This window comes from Typopeltis vanoorti, chromosome 4, assembly GCF_054136105.1.
Source record: "Typopeltis vanoorti isolate ZY-2024b chromosome 4, IOZ_Tvanoo_1.0, whole genome shotgun sequence".
NCBI lineage: Eukaryota > Metazoa > Arthropoda > Arachnida > Uropygi > Thelyphonidae > Typopeltis > Typopeltis vanoorti.
In genome coordinates, this window is record NC_143552.1 from 25,082,957 (window position 1) to 25,102,387 (window position 19,431).

At 37.2% G+C, this 19,431-nt stretch overlaps 1 protein-coding gene across 2 annotated transcripts in view; it reads left to right on the plus strand.

Annotated features, from left to right (window-relative positions):
- Positions 1–19,431, plus strand: part of LOC150107170 (uncharacterized) — a 305,950-nt gene that overhangs the window by 99,894 nt on the left and 186,625 nt on the right. Inside the window, exon 2 of one of the 2 annotated variants that reach the window (XM_090391700.1) lies at positions 2,385–2,490. In XM_090391700.1, coding sequence (XP_090247826.1) covers positions 2,427–2,490 — 64 coding nt within the window. In that variant the 5' untranslated portion in view covers positions 2,385–2,426. The remainder of the gene's footprint in view (positions 1–2,384; positions 2,491–19,431) is intronic. The other variant, XM_090391701.1, reaches the window with a different exon arrangement.

The following is a 19,431-nucleotide window of genomic DNA, read 5'->3' on the forward strand; positions in this document are numbered from 1 at the left end:
AAAATACTTAAGAATAGCGATCTGAACTTTCCCCCACCTTTGCAACGAGTTGCCCCGGTATTGTACTACGTACTAGGATCACTTGCATTGGCTAACGCTAGTGTCGCCGATACTTTATAGTTTACTATATATTCGGCAAGAAACTCTCTGATTCCGATCTTTGAGTTTCTTATTCAGTTTTAAAACTATGTGGGATTTAATATCCCCTTAAGTAATGTTTTCATTGCCGAAATGAAGCTTATTAGCTCTTTATACTTAAGTAACTTAATGGTTGCACCTGTTTGGAAAACTCGTTCGCAGAGTACATAAGTTCTTTTCACTATCAGCCTCAAAAAAGGCTGAAACCGGTCTGGGTAGTGACCTCCCTCCATAATATAATAACAGCATACATTTCCTAGGAAATGTGTTTTTACATTATGGAAAATACCTAAGAATAGCGATCTGAACTTTCCCCCACCTTTGCAACGAGTTGCCCCGGTATTGTACTACGTACTAGGATCACTTGCATTGGCTAACGCTAGTGTCGCCGATACTTTATAGTTTACTATATATTCGGCAAGAAACTCTCTGATTCCGATCTTTGAGTTTCTTATTCGGTTTTAAAACTATGTGGGATTTAATATCCCCTTAATTTAAGTAATGTTTGGTACTTAATTTTTTTTATGAGTTCTAGTTATAGGACTGATTGAAAATAAAAGATGTCTTGATGGAGGCTGTATTTCATGTTATTAGTGTTATTTAAGGCTTCATTGACCTATATTTCAAACTTATGTGTTCTCATCAGAAAAAACAAAATGCAAGTCTTCACAATTTAAGTTTGTATCAAAACAGTTAATACATTTACTGTACCAGTTAGAAAAGGAAAACGTTATTTCCAAGAATGAGTAGTTAAGGGTGCAATATATCTGAAAATGCTTTATTTTTATGTTGATTTCCTGTTTGAAGGCATTTTGATTTCAAATGAAATGGAGACTTTGCTGTCACTTAGCTAAGACAATAAATTTTAATCTTTCCTAAAATATTACAGTTGAGCTTTAAGATTTAATAACCTATCTGTGTGTCAGATGTTGTGGTCAATGTGTTGGAGAGGCTGGTGAGAACCAGGATCCTGAATTGGGTTGACAACAGTAATGTTATCTTTGATGGACAGCATGCATTTGTTAAAGGGAGATCATGTTTTACTAATCTACTTCCTTATTACAATAAGGTGACAGCTTCATTGGACAGAGGAGAGGGATACACAGTAGTATACTTAGATTTTGCATAGGTTTTTGATAATTTCCACATGATAAGTTGATAGTCACTAGTGGTGTGCCCCAGGGATCTGTTTTAGGGTCATTGCTGTTTAACCTGTATGTTAATGATATTGGAGAAGATTTGGATGGGGATATTCAGTTGTTTTCAGATGATGCAAAGTTGGGGCGAACTGTGAAGACTAGAGAAGATGTTTTGACCTTACAAGAAGACTTGAATAGATTGAATGAATGGGTATGGGCATGGGGATGACAGTTCAATGTTGCAAAATGTCAGGTTTTAAAATTTGAGAAACAAAGATGGAATGTAGAATTTACTCTGGTAGGGATATATTGTTGGAGGTGGAGGAAATAAGAGATCTCGGGGTGATAGTGGATAAGGATCTAAAATTTATAGGCCACATTGCTAAAATTGTGAGGACAACACAACGAATTCTGGTAATGATGCGGAGGAAACTGACTTGTAAAAATAAGGAGATTCTTGTTCCATTGTATAAAGCTTTGATTAGGCCAAACTTGGACTACTGTGCACAGATTCTGTCACCTGGTTTTTCAAAAGGATGAAGACATGTTGGAAAGGGTCCAGAGGCAACTGACTAAGGTTGTTTCTGATCTCTGGAATGTCGAATATGAGGAATGATTGAGGTGTAATTCACAGAGTCAAGTGAATAGGAGGAACAGGATGATATGATAGAGATCTACAAGTTAGTAAGGGGTTGTTATAGGATCACAGAAAACAGTGGGAGATCAGGGTAGAACCAGAGGTCATAAGGAGGATGTGAGCAGGGAAGTGAGAAGCAGATTCTTTGCATTCAAAGTTGTGAATGATTGGAATGCCTTACATGAGAGGATCGGTGTCTGCAGAAAATTTGAGTGTGTTTAAGGTGAAGTGTGGTGAGCTATGTGTATGATAAAAGGATCTCCTAAATGAGCCTTTGAGTCCATGGGGTCTTAGGGTAATAATAATTATTATTATTTTATATTTTTTTTAGGTTATAGTAACTCTAATAACGTGTATCTTATATAGGTGTAATGCTACATTATAAGGTATAAACGTTGTAATAATGAAGCATTATACATAGTAGAATATATTAGTTGACTCTTATTATTGATTGCTCTCCTTTCTTATAGTTAGTGTTCTGGGAAAGATCCCACTTTGTTGTCCTGAAGAGCATGCTGTCTCATCTGTGCCGTGCAAGACTGTGGAATCATTCAGAAAAAAAGCAGTCTTCAACTAGTTAGTGTTCTTATTTCTTATAATTTATATAAAACTGATATTTTGAAGAGAGCAGGGGGGACCACGCATGGAGAAAAAATTAAAAAATCATCTTAGTGATTGAATTATTTAGAAGAAAGATAAAATGTCCATATGTTTTTCTGAGAACTCGATGTTTGCACTATGAAACAAATATAGCACTGTATGTATATGGCTGTTGACTGCACATCTATTGCCTCAGTATCCCTAATGCAAAAACATTATGGGAACAGTCACTACCAAAAACACATTTTAGTATAGATGCTTGGATATTGATTTATCTCTCATGTCAATGTTTGTGGAGACAACACACATCTAGAGATAAGTTATTAACTAAATTTATTTAGTTAAAAAATTATTAAGCAAATATTTCACCTTGATCACCAGAGCACCTTCATGAACAGACACAAAGAAATATAACTAAGCACGTGCATGCAGGCACATTAATGATAAAGCAAGCAGAGTTGAGTATGAAAGGCAGAATCCCATGGACCTAACTGGTGCTCTCTATGGATGTGGGCACAATGTTTTTGATGGAATCTTGTTGAATGTCTCAATCTCCAAGATTTTAGGTAAAATGAGACAGCCGAATTTGTACAGATTTGGTGAATGTTGTAATAGTGCTGTGGTAGATTTTAGAAATCTCTCAGATTTATATCTGCTTGTATCTAATTCTGCATAAAAGGGAGGTTTTGTTCCAGTGGATCTGGCAATTAGTATCCATGGCATGATCTTTTACTACAGAATCATTATAGTGCAGATAATGGACATAGTTTGTGTTCCTTCAGATGGATATTGGTAATTCTATCTGCTTGTTCAAAATGTGAAAGATTGCAGGAGCAAAGAATGCTGTAGACACCATGATGATGATCACGATTTATGGAAAAGATCTTGTTGAGTGGATAATAGCAGTGGATTTTTTTTTATTTTAGCCATTGGCTAAAATAAGTGTAACAGATGTGATTGAGTTCTATGGAGAGACTAGTGTGGTCAGACCATGTTACGGCTGGGATTATGCTCATTGATAGGTTTTGTCTATCGCTGGGTGTAGCTAAGATTTGGCACAATGCTTTTGTTTCAGTATCCCATAATGTTTTTGCATTATGAGATATTGAGCCATCTGATATGAAGTCAGCAGCTTCTACAGGGTGTTCGGGATAAATTTGACATATTTATAATTAATTATATTTTTCCGTAAGTTACATGTATTAACACACACTTCTCTTCATTTAAAAGTTTGGACCCTTCTTCATTCATATACAAGATGTCAGAAAGGATGGATAGCTGGAACCCACCTGAATCATGGAAGAGAATAACTTGTATCATGATGATTCGTGCCCGCCATCAAAATAAGGATATTACGACTGCTGCCCAATGCTCCCTGAATACAGTAAAAACAATCAGGCATGAACTAGAGACTTGCAATGGTGACTACGAGGATGTAGCAAGAAGAAAGATCCCTAGCAGACGATCTGATTGCGTTCGTACAGCAGAATTCCTCGCAAATCTGCAGGAACAGGTGTTGAAGAACCCTGGCATTGGAATTCGGGCTTTGTTCGTGGAGTTGCTAACTGTAGTCAAGCCCTGGATAACAAGGGTAGCCAATGGTAGGCCGTATGTATGGCAGCAGGATTCGGCCCCTTGCCACACCTCTGGGAAAAGTCAAAAATGGTGGTCTGAAAATTTCTACGACTTCACCAGTCCAAATGTTTGGCCTCCAAACTCCCCAGACCTTAACCCCATGGATTATTTTGTATGGGGCGCAGTTGAAAAAGACACCAATCGCACTTCCAGTAATACAAAAGCCCAGTTAATGGATAAAATTAAAACAGTTTTTGCGGCCCTTCCCAGGGAGACTGTAGCATCAGCTTGTTCGAGGTTCCGAAGCAGAATTGAAGCTGTGATCGATGCTAATGGTGGTTATTTTGAGTAAATCTTGTTGATAGTATTGTAATTAACTCTGCCTGTAATGTTTTTTTGTCAATTCATTAAATTTAATAGATACAAAGAAGATTTTCTTTTTCCTTACGAAACTGTCAAATTTATCCCGAACACCCTGTATATGCAAGTAGACTGGTTGTGAAAGTACTCCATGTTCAAACTTTGTTTACTTACATTTGGGTAAAGGATAAAAAAAAATATATACTTTCTTGTTCGGTATAACATAAGTGGAACATGAAGTGACAGCTTATATTTCTTCTGATGTGTATTTTACATAGCACTACAATGGTACACTACTTGTCTTGTCAGGTGTCATCTCCTTTCAGGAGGTTGACTACCATGAACTTCCACCATACAGTTTTGTGCTTCTCTTTTACATTCTTCATAAGACAAAAAGGTATAGTCCTTGATATTTTCCATTCAATCTGTTTTTGTCTTCCTCTTCTTCTTTTTCTTTGTATCATTCCTTCTAAAAATATTTTTTGTAGAGATATTCATGCCTTAGTATGTGACCTAGGTAGGTGGTTTTCCTTTTCTTAATGGTTTTCAACAGAGTCCTTTCTTCTCCTATCATCTCTCATATCTCTAAATAAGTTTTTTTTGGCAGTCCATGGGACCCGAACGATTCTTCTGAGGATCCACGTTTCAAAGGCTTTTAGTTTATTTTCATAATATTTTGATATTGTCCGGGTTTCTGGTCCATATAGCAGTGTTGACCGTGCATAGCATTTGGACAGCCTAATTCTTGTTTTTGTGTGAATTTTCTTTGAGGTTAGAATGTTTTTCATGCTAATGTTGATCTAACAATTTCTATCCTTAATATTTCCTTATCATACTTTCTGTTCTGTAATTAATTGACCCAAATATACATATGACTCTGTACCCTCTGATCTTAATATTTCTATTGGGTATTTTCCCTTTTTCTCATGTTACCAGCATGGTTTTGCTTTTTTAAAGTTGATATTTTGGGTGGTTGCCAGCATGCAAGGACCCCCCCCCCCACCCCCCGTGAGAAACGGGTATATGTGGAACTACAAGGGAGGGTGATTATGAAGAGCTCAGGAGACAGCTTGCGGGTGTAGCATGGAAGGAGGAGTTAGCTGGAAAAGAGATCAACGCAGCTTGGGGGATTTTCAGAGACTATCTAGTAGATAGAATGTCTAAGTGTATTCCAAGGGTGAGAAGGTTAAATAAGGTAGGTGTGAGATGGATGAATAGAGAGATTAAGCATGCGATACAGAGAAAGAGGGCATTGTGGAGGCAGTATAAGAGAAGTGGAAATAACCAATTCCATGAGGTCTACAAAGACCAGGCAAGGAGGGTGACTTGGTTGGTGAGGGTAGCTAAAGGGAGGTATGAACAGCAGTTAGCTAATGAAGCCAAAAAGAATCCTAAGGAGTTCTTTTGATATGTAGCCAGCAAATGAAAGAATGATTATGGAAGGATGACACTGATTGGAGAAAATGATATAAAGACAGCTGTTGCAGAATATGTGGTGGAGATACTTAATGAGCAGTTCATAAATATCTTTCAATCTTGTGAATGTGACTTCATGGAGAGATTGAGAGCAGTTGATGATGGGGAGGAGAAATTAACTGTAAGTGAGCAAAAGGTGTTTGGGGAGTTGAGTAAACTAGATGTAAATAAGGCTGTAGGACTTGATAATATATCACCGCGTATTCTGAATGAATGTGCCAGGGAGTTGACACCTGCCTTGACATATTTTTTTAATACGAGTCTTGCACTTCGTCAAATTCCTAAGGAATGGAAGGAGGGCAAGATTGTGCCACTTCATAAAGAAGGTGAACGAACTCAAGCATCAAATATGAGCCGATCTGTGTGTCAGGTGTTGTGGTTAAGATGTTGGAGAAGCTTGTGAGAACTAGGATTCTGAGTTGGGTTGACAACAATTGTATTATCTTTGATGGACAGCATAGATTTGCTAAAGGGAGGTCATGTTTTAGTAATCTACTTACTTATTACAATAAAGTGACTGCGTCCTTGGACAGAAGAGAAGGATACAGAGTAATATACTTGGATTTCCCAAAGGCTTTTGATAGAGTACCTCATGATAAGTTGACAGTTAAACTAGAGCAGATGGGGTTGGATATTAGATTAGTGCATTGGATTGGAGACTGGCTATCTGATAGATATCAACAAGTTGTGTATGGGAGAGCGATATCCAGGAAAAGGAAAGTCACTAGTGGAATGCCTCAGGGATCTGTTTTAGGGCCATTACTGTTTAACTTGTATATTAATAATATTGGTGAAGATTTGGATGAAGATATTCAGTTGTTTGCAGATGATGCAAAGTTTTGACGAACCATAAAGAGTAGTGAAGATGTTGTGGCCTTACAAGAAGACTTGAATAAATTGAGTAATTGGGCATGGATTTTGCAACATTGAATTCACATCCGTGAATTCAATGTTGCAAAATATAAGGTTTTAAAATTTGGAAAACAAAGATGGGATGCAGAATTTATGCTTGGTGAGAATATATTGTTGGAGGTAGAGGAAATAAGAAATCTGGGGTTGATAGTGGATAAGGTTCTAAAATTTAGGGGACACATCACCAAAATTGTGAAGACAACACAAAGGCTTCTAGGAATGATGCGGAGGACACTAAAGTGTGGAAGTAGGGAGATTTTTGTTCCGTTGTATAAGGCTTTGATTAGGCCACACATGGACTATTGTGCCCAGATTTGGTCACCGGGTTTTCAATAGGATGAAGAGATGTTGGAAAGGGTCCAAAGGAGACTGACTAAGGTAAGTTTCTGACATCTGGAATGTCGAGTATGTGGAAAGATTGAGAAGATATGATTTGCAGAGTCTAATGGACAGGAGGAAGAGGGGAGATATGATAGAGACCTACAAATTGGTAAGGGGGTTGTTATAGAATCAATGGTGGAGAAATTCTACAGAGAATAGTGGGAGATCAGGGTAGAACCAGAGGTCATACCTGGAAACTGTATAAAGAGGGTGTGAGTAGTGGAGTGGAGGCAGGTTTTTTTCGTGCAGAGTTGTGAATGATTGGAATGCCTTATCTGAGAGTGTGGTGTCTGCAAGGAGTTTGAGTGTGTTTAAGACACGGTATGATGAGCTGTGTGTGTGTGATAAAAGGACCTCCCAGATGAGTCTTTGACTCCATGAGGTCTTGGGGTAATAATAATAATAATATTAAGTCGATATTTTTCAATTAGTTTCAATGTCCCTTCTTGTAGGTTTTGAAGATCTTGTTTGTCTTCAGCCTGCAATACTATATTGTCTTGCATATCTTAAGTTGTTTATATTTATGCCTCCTATGTTGAGTCCTTTAAATTCTGCTAATTCTGGTACATTACATAAGCTATCATAATACTCCCACTTTTGGAAACTTTCATTTCTGGAGTCCTCTGACTCCATGCAGGCACTTTTTTTTTAATTGACACCATCATGAAGTCATAGGATTAATTAGTCTTTGCTGCACATCGTGATTATCAAATTTCTTAAATATACAGTTTTATGTTTGTCAGCTTGATGAGAAATATGGATGTTTTATCCATCGTTTATTTTAATTTGATGTCAATGTAAAGCAAATTCACATGTATATGTGAAAAGAAGTTGGAAAAATACTATTATTATTATTACACAAGATCCTATGGATCTTGTGTAATAATAATATTAGTATTTTAAATCATCTAGGAGGTCCTTTTATCAAACACACAGCTCATCATACCGTGCTTTAAACACACTCAAATTCTCTGCAGACACCACACTCTCAGGCAAGGCATTCCAATCATTCACAACTCTGCATGAAAAAAACCTGCTTCTCACTCCCCTACTCACACTCTCCTTATACAGCATCCAGGGATGACCTCTGGTTTTCTCCTGATCTCCCACTATTTTCTGTAGAACCTCTCCAGCATTGATCCTATAACAACCTGTTAATAACTTGTAGGTCTCTATCATATATCCCCTCCTCCTCCTATCCACCAGACTCTGCAAGTTGGATCTTCTCAATCTTTCCTCATACTCGACATTCCAGAGGTCAGAAACTACTTTAGTCTGTCGTCTCTGGACAGTCTCTAACATCTCTTCATTGTTCTGAAAACCAGTTGGCCAAATCTGGGTGCAGTAGTCCATATGTGGCCTCATCAAAGCCTTATACAATGAAACAAGAATCTCCCTACTTGTACAAGTCAGTGTCCTTCGCATCCTTCCCAGAAGCCTTTGTGTTGTCTTCACAATTTTGGCTATGTGTCCCCTAAATTTCAGATCCTCATCCACTATCACCCCCAAATCTCTTATTTCCTCCATCTCCGACAATATATCCTCATCAAGCATAAATTCTGCATCCCATTTTTGTTTTCCAAATTTTAAAACCTTACATTTTGCAACATTGAACTCACATCCCCATTCCCATGTCCAATCAATCAATTTATTTAAGTGTTCTTGGAAGGCCACAACTTCTTCTCTACTCTTCATGGTTCGTCTCAACTTTGCATCATCTGCAAACAACTGAATATCTCATCCAAATCTTCATCTATATCATTAATATACAAGTTAAACAGTAATGGCCCCAAAACAGACCCCCTGAGGCACTCCACTAGTAACTTTCCTTTTCCTGGATATCGCTCTCCCATACACAACTTGTTGATACCTATCAGATAGTCAGTCTCCAATCCAATGCACCAATCTAATATCCAACCCTATCCACTCCAGTTTGACTATTAACTTATCATGTGGTAATCTATCAAAAGCCTTTGCAAAATCCAAGTATATTACTGTGTATCCTTCTCCTCTGTCCATGGAAGCAGTCATCTTATTGTAATAAGTAAGTGATTACTAAACATGACCTACCTTAAGCTAATCTGTGCTGTCCATCAAAGATAATACCATTGTTGTCAACCCAATTCTGTATCCTAGTTCTCACAAGCTTCTGCAACAACTTAACTACAAGACCTGACACACAGATAGGCCTATAGTTTGATGCTTGAGTTCGATCACCTCCTTTATGAAGTGGCACAATCTTGCCTTCCTTCCACTCTTTAGGAACTTGACCAAGTGCAAGACTCATATTAAAAAAATATGTCAAGGCAGGTGTCAACTCCCTGGCGCATTCCTTCAGAATATGTGGTGATGTATTATCAAGTCCCACAGCCTTATTTATTATTATTATTATTATTAAGGCCTCCATGAAGTCAAAGGACTCATCGTGGGAGGTCGTTCCTAAGAACATCTGCCTGTGAAGATTCATCAAGGGGAGGTCCCCCCTTAAGAAACACAAAGTCTATCATACCACTCCTTAAACTCATTGACCGTTCTCGCTCTCGCCACTCCATCAGGCAATGCATTCCACGGTTCAACCACCCTCCATGCAAAGAAACCACTCCTCACCCTCTTGCTCACAGTTTCCTTTTGTAACTTCCAGGGATTGTCTCTTGTCATCACTCCCTCCTGCTGTTCAACCAAGCAAAAGAACTCCCCAGTGTCAACCCTGTAACCACCTCTCAACAGTTTAAGAGTCTCAATCATATCACCTCTCATTCTTCTATGCACCAAACTCTACAGTCCACATTCCCTCAGCCGATCCTCATAACCAAAATTGTACAGTCCTAAAACCATCTTTGTCATCCATCTCTGTACCCTTTCCACAGTTAATTTATCCCCTTCAAATCCTAGGGACCAAATCTGAGAACAATAGTCTAAGTGTGGTATGATCAGAGACTTATACAACGGAATGATAACCCTTTTATCTCTGCAGGTCAGTGTCCTTCTCATAATTGCAGCAATCCTCTGTGTTACCTTCACCACCTTTGCAATATGTCCCCTAAATTTCAGGTTTCTATCAATCATCAACCCCAGATGTCTTGTCTCCCCTACTTCCTCCAGTATAACTCCTCCCATAGAGTATGCAGCATCCCATTCAGTTGCCCATCTATCTAGCTTATTCAAATCTTCTTGCAGGGCTACCACATCTGCACTATTACTAATAATCCTTCCCAACTTCGCATCATCCACAAACAACTGAATATCCCCTTGCAGTCCATTGGCAATGTCATTGCCAATGGACTGCAATGTCCATTGGCAATGACATTGCCAATTGGTCCTAGTACTGAGCACAGGGCTCAGTACTAGGACCAATATAGGTCCTAGTACTGAGCCCTGTGGGACCCCACTTGTAACTCTCTGCTTCCTTGAAACTGCTCCACCATACACAACTCTCTGATACCTATCAGACAGCCAATCCTGAATCCAGTTGACCAATCTGATCCAGACCCATGTGCTGCAACTTAAATATCAGCTTATCATGTGGTACCCTGTCAAATGCCTTCGCTAAGTCTAAGAAAATTGCAGTATATGCCTTTCCCTCATTTAGTGTTCTTGTAACTTTATTATAAAAGGCTTGCATATTGCTAAAACAAGAGCACCCCTTCACAAATCCATATTGACTCTCACAGATAACATTACCCTCATCTGCCCAATGTTGTATACGGTCCCTCACTACTTTCTCCAAGATCTTAACAACTACTGATGACATACAAACTGGCCTATAATTAGACACTTCCAGTCTGTTACCACCCGTATGCAATGGCACTGTCTTACCTTCCTTCCATTCCCTGGGCACCTTCACCGCAGCCAGACTTTCATTGAAAAGCCAGGTTAAAGGCACTGTCAGTTCCCTAGCACATTCTCTCAAAACTCGTGGTGAAATACCATCCATTCCCAAAGCTTTACTGACATCCAGAGTACTCAGTATCTGAAATACACTCTCCTCCTGTACCTCTAAACCTCGAACCTGCCCTATCCCTCTAGCATTAAAACTGACTCTCTAGGATGAAATACTCCAATAAAGTGTTCACTGAACAATTCCACTATGTTCTCTGGATCAGTCACTCTATTCCCATTTTTATCCCACAATATCATTCTTCCACAGTCATTTCTCCTCTTACTGGCCACATAGCTAAAAAATTCCCTAATATTGTCTTTGGATCTTAGGGCCAGTGTCCTCTCATATTCCAGTTTCGCTTTCCTTACCACACTAGTCACTCTTTTGGCCTGTGTCTTATATTCTTCATGCATTTTCTCTTCACCTGTCTCCTTATATCTCTTCCATAGCCTCTTTTTCACATGCAATTCCTGTTTAATATTGTTTGTCATCCGCTTTACTCCAAATTATGTCCTCTTCCTCACTCATGGTATACAACTTACCATTGCTGCTAACAAATATTCTTTCACAATTTCCCATGCACTAATGAAATCCCGACCTTCCAATTCCTCCTCCATGAAACTTCCCGAAGTTGTCGTCTAAGACTATTATAATCACCTTATGTGGAAATTTATAATTCCACATAAGTTCCCATCTCTTTGATACTCCTGCATGTCTATTCATTTTCCAAGTCAAAACCATATGGTCACTCTCTCTAACTGGTGGGAGAGATGTCAACTCAGTTATTATCAACTCTTCTGATGCTATAACCAAATCCAAAACTCTTACATCTAGTTTGCTCACCTCCTCATACACGTCTTGCTCACTTACAGTCAGTCTCTCTTCCCCATCATCAACTGCTCATAATCTCTCTATGAAGTCACATTCACAAGATGGAAAGACCTTTATGAACTGCTCATTAAGTATCTCCACCACACCTTCTGCGACAGCTGTCTTTATACCATTTTCTCCAATGAATGTCATCCTTCCATACTCATTCTTTCTTATGCTGGCTACATATCAAAAGAATTCCTTAGGATTCTTTTTAGCTTCATTAGTTAACTGTTGTTCATACCTCTCTTTAGCTACCCTCATCAACTAAGTCACCTGCCTTGCTTGGTCTTTGTAGTCTTCATGGAATTGGTTATTTCCACTTCTCTTATGCTGCCTCCATAATGCCCTTTTTCTCTGTATTGCATGCTTAATCTATTTATTCATCCATTGCACACCACCTACCTTATTTAACCTTCTCACTCTTGGAATACATTCAGACATTGCATCTACTAGATCAGTGGTTCTTAACCTTTTCGAAGTCACGGAACACTTTTGATTCTAAAAAAAATTTGGGGAACACCAAAAGCATTAGGGTCATAAAGCAAACAATAAAAATATGCATGGACTTGCCTTTTATAAAAATGGAACTTATTTTAATGCGATACTTGAGCTTGTCGGCTTCTGCGGATTTTAGCAATATCAGGTCTAATAGCTAACCCCATCTCTTTGTCTATATTATTAAGTCTTTCAGACTTTTTAGTTTTTATATTGGTTGATATTGAGAAACCGAGCTCACACAAATATGATGTTGGAAACTGTAACAATATTTTTAGTGCCCTTGTGGAGAGAGCTGGGTATTTGGCTTGGACAAAAATCCAAAATTCCTCAAGAGTTATTTCAGAGAATTTCATTCTTAGAGTACGATCCATTGACAAGGTAACTAATTGTTCTTGTTTTTTTAACGAAAATTCAAAACTCAATATCATTAACTGTGCCAAATGGATTTCATATCCAGTCAAATTGTGTGTATTTAAGGAAAGAAAGTAACTTGAAATCTTTTCTTCCAATATTGTTAAATGATCTGTTATAAAGGAAATAATTCCCTGGGCATTTTTATTATGGAGCAGAGGAAACATATCTACTGTATTTTTTTCTGATATGCGGTTTTTCCAATGAGATACTTTTTTATGAATAGCTTACAATTTGTCAGTGGATGTCAAACTATTTTAATTTTTCCCTCGGATAATTGTATTAATGCTATTTAAGGAATTAAAAATATCAGCTAAATATGCCATTTTAGCACACCAAATATCATTTTGAAGACATTTTATAAAAGCATCTGTACCTTCATTTTGAAAACAGGCCAATAATTCATTCTTAAGTTCTAAAATTCGGAATAGCACTTTACCCCTGGATAACCATCTTATTTCAGTGTGAAAAAGCAAAGATTCTTACTTGGCTTCCATAGATATGCAAAGTTTTTTTTAAAAGGTCTGCTTTTAAAGATATTGACTTGATGTAATTTGCCATATTTATAACTTGGTCTAGTACAGGTTTTCATATTGCCGGTAATGTTTTTGATGTCGTGTGACATCTTTCACCGGCGGAACACTTGTAACCAGTTAGCGGAACACAAGTGTTCCACGGAACACCGGTTAAGAACCACTGTACTAGATAGTTTTTAAAATCCCCCATGTACACGAACTATGTACATGTTCAATTTATTTGCTGCAATTCGAAGCAGTTTTTTCATATCAGTTTAGCAATCTAGTTTTAAAATATTTTTTTTTGTCCATTCATTTTTAATGATTTTAATTTTGATCCTTAAAAATTCTGTTTAAAAGTTTAATATGGTTTGTTTATGATAGAATAATTGTGTGCAGAACTTATCGTTTCAGAAACAGCTATGCACATCACTCTGATATTTTCAGAATGTGAACTTCACCTTCCAAAATAATAAATTTTTTAGAAATTATATTTGACTGAGATTTTTTGTTCTTATGTTTTTTAATATGTTGTAAAAAAAAGTTATTCAGAAAGCTACCACACTTTCGTAAATGTTCATTGAATTAGTCAGATATACCATGATTTGGCATTATCCCAATTTGAAGTATTAGTGTTCTTCCAAGCCTCCATGGAATTGATTTGTCATAGGAGGTCAAACACACCACCATAACTATTATTACTTGCCTTAAAGGCATTCAGCATTGGAGCACTTGCCACCCATTCTGGCAGTTCATTCCACTCATTCACTATGTGCTATGCAAAAAATCTCCTCTTCACTTCCATAATACATGACCTTCTCATGCTCCTATCATCGATTATCTGTCTGATAGGGGCCTTTCACCAATCTCTAAATTGCACAACTTTAAACTGAGCAACATTTAAGTGATATATCCATTTTTCAGTCCAAAGCATTGATCTATTCAAATCCTTTTGCAACAGCATTAGAACTTCCTGATTTTGCTCTTTCTAATTTAGTACCATCATAAAACAATTGATATATTAAAGTTGATAAGAAATTGGTGATAGAAATTGTAATAAATTGTTAATATATATAAATTAAATAATAGTGGTCCCAGAACAGAACCCTGTGGTATCCCACTTATCACTTTATTTTTTAGGATTTGGCACACTGTATTCCCACACACAACTTGCTGGTTCCTATCAGTCAGCCATCCTTATAACAAAGCTACCAATTGATTATTCATTTTCATCCAGGTTATTTTCAACAGTAGTTTATCATGTAGTACTCTATCAAATGCTTTATAAAAATACAGATAAATCACTGTATAAACATCTCCTTTGTCCACTACACTAGGTACTCTATTATGAAATGTAACCTTATTATTATTATTATTATTCATGAACTCCATGAAGTCACAAGACTCATTGTGGGAGGCCCATTCTAGACAATAGTCTAGAATGGACCTCCCACAATGAGTCATACTACACCTTAAACTCATTAACCATTCATTCTTTCACTACCCTATTAGGTAATGAATTCCACACTTCATGCAACATAGCCACTGCTCAGCTTGCAACTTCTGTTCATAACTTCCAGGGATGGCCCCTTGACCTAGCTCCTTCCCCTTGTTCTATCATATGAAAGAATTCTCCAGTGTCAACCCTGTAACCTTCTCATCATATTACTTCTCCTTCTTTCTACCAAACTTTGCAGTCCACACACTTTCAGTCTGTCCTCATAACTAACATTGTATAGTCTTGATATCATTTTTAAATCAAACTTGCTAAGAAATTATATTCTTGTTTAATCCTTTATCCAAGTGTAAGTAAACAAAGTTTGCACATGAAGTATCTTCACAACTAGGCTAATAACTTCACATTAATTGCTTGGTATTGTCTTATTAGCCTCTATATACAAATAGCCTAGTTGTGAAGATACATGTGCAAACTTTGTTAGCTTACACTTGGATAAAGGATTGAACAAGAATATAATTTCTTGGCAAGTTTAATTTAAATTATAACCAAGTAAAATAATTTTCTACAATTATTTCTAGTTCTGATATCCTTGTTGTTATCTGCCTCTCCACCCTTTTAAGGTTCATTTATTTCCTTTAAATCCCGTTTAAGAAATCTCAGCATACTTATCTAGATATGATCTACTAAATGGGTTTGTTAAGGGGAAGTATGACTTCCCCTTAGCAAACCTATTCTTCTCTCTCTCTCTCGAAAAACCTCCATTCTCATCAATTCAATATAATAAATTTAGTTTAATCCTTTATCCAAGTGTGAGCAAACAAAGTTTGTGCCTGAAAGTATCTTCAGGACTGAGGTAAGGTGGTACAACACCAGAGCAACTCTTTGCAAAGGTGGAGCAAGCTAACATCACTCCTATCTCAGTATCTCCCATAATGCAAAACACATCTCCTTGTAGATATGTATAATGTTATGCATTATTAAGGGAAGGGCCACTACCCAGACTAGTTTCGACCTTTATTGAGGTCTCTTCAGTGGGAGCCAGGCCCAAGTGGAGATACCAGCCAGAAGCATTAGCAAGGTCATCTCTGCCTATAGGAGTTGCCAAATGGTGTGCCATGCTTCTGGCTGGTATCTCCACTTGGGCCTGGCTCCCACTGAAGAGACCTCAATAAAGGTCGAAACTAGTCTGGGTAGTGGCCCTTCCCTTAATGCATAACTTTATACATATCCGCAAGGAGATGTGTTTTGCATTATGGGAGATACTGAGATAGGAGTGATGTTAGCTTGCTCCACCTTTGCAAGGAGTTGCCCTGGTGTTGTACCACCTTACCTCAGTCCTGAAGATACTTTCAGGCGCAAATTTTGTTTGCTCACACTTGGATAAAGGATTAAACTAAATTTATTATATTCTAACCAAGTGAAAAATAAACTTTCTCACCAATTCAAGTTTGTATTCTGTCTTTAACCTGCCTCTGACACCCTCAAAACTACACCTGATATAATTGCTAGTCTGTTTTAGACACCACTGACTTGGATTCTCACTAAGTGAGAATCCAAATCAGTGTTACTGAGAAGTGGCACTATTTTTCCTTCTTATCACTCTTCTGGACTGTTCCTGTCGAAAAACCAAGTCAAGGGCACTGAGCTCTTTTGCATGTTTTTAATATTATTTTCTTAGAAAGGACCTCCCACAATGAGTCTTTTGACTCCATGGAGGTCTGAATAATAATACTAATACTAATGTGGTGATTTCTCATCCACTCTCACAGCCTTATGGACATAAAGATTACTTACATTCAAAAACACTTTCCATTCTTGAACTGCCAGTTTTCTTTCCTTCCTCTTTCCTATTGTCATTCAACACTACTATTATTCCCCCACCCTTCCCACATGAAATTCACTCAAGTACTCACTGAAGATTTCATTTCTACTACATCTTCAGTAGATGTGACCTGTGCTCCATCTCCTCAACTAAAGTCAGTCTTCCGTATTCATCCTTTCTTCTACCAGCAGTGTAACTGTAGAATTCTCTAGGGTTTTTGCTTTACTACTTCAGCCAATTTCTTCCTTCAACTACACTTATCACCTTCCTAGACTGCACCTTATACTCCTGTGCTGCTGAGGCATACCTGTTCTTTATATCTTCTTTACAACAACCTCTTGCTTAAAAGCTCCTGCATAATTCCATGATGAATCTATTTCACCCTTGCATTATTTGAGCTGCTCACAGGCCAAAGTGATTAACTCCACTTTTTGAATTTTTTTAAAATTTTAGTGTCGAAGCACTTGATCGATGCTTAACTTTTTTATATTAAAATAAATTTCCTTAACAATTAGACACCACTAAATGACAAATTTGTTTGGTTGTCGAATAATAAATAATTAATTATTTCAGAAGCCAGTGTGATTAACTCCATACTCTTAAGTAAATTGTTGCAATAATGCAATTCAAATGCTTATAAGAATTTAGTTGAGTAATATTTTAATGCAATAGTATATATTAGACAATAGCGGTAAACTGTTTCCTGTTATCCCGCCATAAAAAAAAAAGTAAAATTTCAAAAAAAGAAGTACAATTAACATGTTAAGCACCAAGCCCACTTCGTTTACTTTTTCGTTAATGCTGTACACATTTTATTTAAAAATGTAACCAAAAAAATATATCTATTACAGAATTTCGAAAGAAATTAGCTACTCATCTTACGAAATGTCGAGATAAAGAAACTGTAATTAGCAATACTATAAATAAGCCTCAAAAATTGCGCTACTTTGCGTAATATCAGAATATTATAAAATGTAATAAATTTTATTACATTTTATATCGTTGGTCGCCAATACAGCCTGAAAGGAATTGTCAGTGACCCACAGCGCCTAACGTGTTAATGAGTTATTTTCACTTGCCAAATCGATTAGCTCCCTTAGGTATGCAAAAAAGTTAAAATAATGATTATTCCAAGGATATATTATTTTATGCATTTTATACATCATTAGATAAAAGCTATGTCCGTAATAATACATTCTACAATGTTTCTTTGAATTTAAATTTTAAAAGGAATTTTAAAAAAAGAATGTATATTATGTTATCAATTTTCTCTACTTTTTGTTTGGTGGAGTTAATCGAATTGGCAATCATAAATAACTGATTTCAGACCAAGTCTCTGGTTCTGCTGATTTCTCTCCTTTTCAATTGATTAAGGTACTGAATATTACTAGTGTGTTTTCTTAATTTATCATCATCCTCTTCTCTGTAATTCCACACATTTTGTTCTGTGAAGTTTGTACCTGCCTAGTCAATCCTCATGTCAAAACCACGTCATCATTCTCTCCAGTTGGTGGTATCATAGTGATATCTTTTGTTATCTCTATATGAGATAATGTTATGAAATCCAACACTCCTGTTCCACATGTTGTTTCAGATGCATGCTTCATAAGGTAGTTGTTCCTAAGTAGCCTGAGGTATTCAATCTCCATACTCATATATGTTGTTTACTACTTCCAGTCAATACTGTCATAGTTAGTCACCCATTATTATCACACTCCTGTCACTAATCTGCCTAAAATTTTGGAATCATCTTCCTTTACATTTCTTGGTCTGTAGCAACATACTACTAAATATCTAAAATTTGTGCTTTTCTCAAGCCTGCATCCAAATGATTTCAAAATGCTATAACCATCATATTATATTCCTGTGAGCACATCATCCTCCAGTGACCAAGGCCACAAACTCTGCACCCTGATTTCTAAACTCTTTGCATTGTTGTATAAGTACAGTGGCTTTTGCAGCTCCCCATTCCTTCCCACAATTCTTCACCATTCGAGTCCTTTGACTCTGTTGCTCCCATTGAGACTCTCCTTCATCCTGATCTTTTCTTCCATAATATCTATCTTATGATAAATGATGATCCTTACATCTTACACTCACAGTTCTACAGTCTAGTTTTCATTTTCCTTCACTGGCTAAACACTTCCCCCCCTCTCATCATTCTACCCAGCTTTTCACTTTAACTTTCACGCAAATGCAGACCATCTGCAGCAAAGCAGCTCTCGTCTATCTTCATATTTATCCCATACATCTACCTACTCAAGTCCTCTCTTTCTGCATATTCTGCTTATCATACCATTCATAATCATTGCTCTTCTCTTCAGCTCCCTACTATTAGACCTTGGCAACACACCCACAATACTTCCTCACTCTTCTGCTTCACTATCTCTAGCAACACTTGCAAATCCTACCTCATTCACACTTCCTTTCAAACATTTGTTCCTATAGCACAGTCAACACTTCTCTCTGCAGTTTCAGTCATTCTTCATATCATTGCTCTTCTCACATGTACTTTCAACACTGTTTCCATTTTCATATATTTCACAACAGAATCATAATACATCAGCACACAACTTTTCGCCATGCTGCTGCTGCAATCATTCATCTTTGACTCCTCTACCACTGTCATCTTCCTTCTTCAACCTCTGACCACTAGTCTCCTCCTGATGCCCTGTTTTACTTTGCGCATGACTTGATTCATTCTTGAACCATTTCTTTTCTGATATCCTCACTTGTGTTCATTCTTATCTTTCAT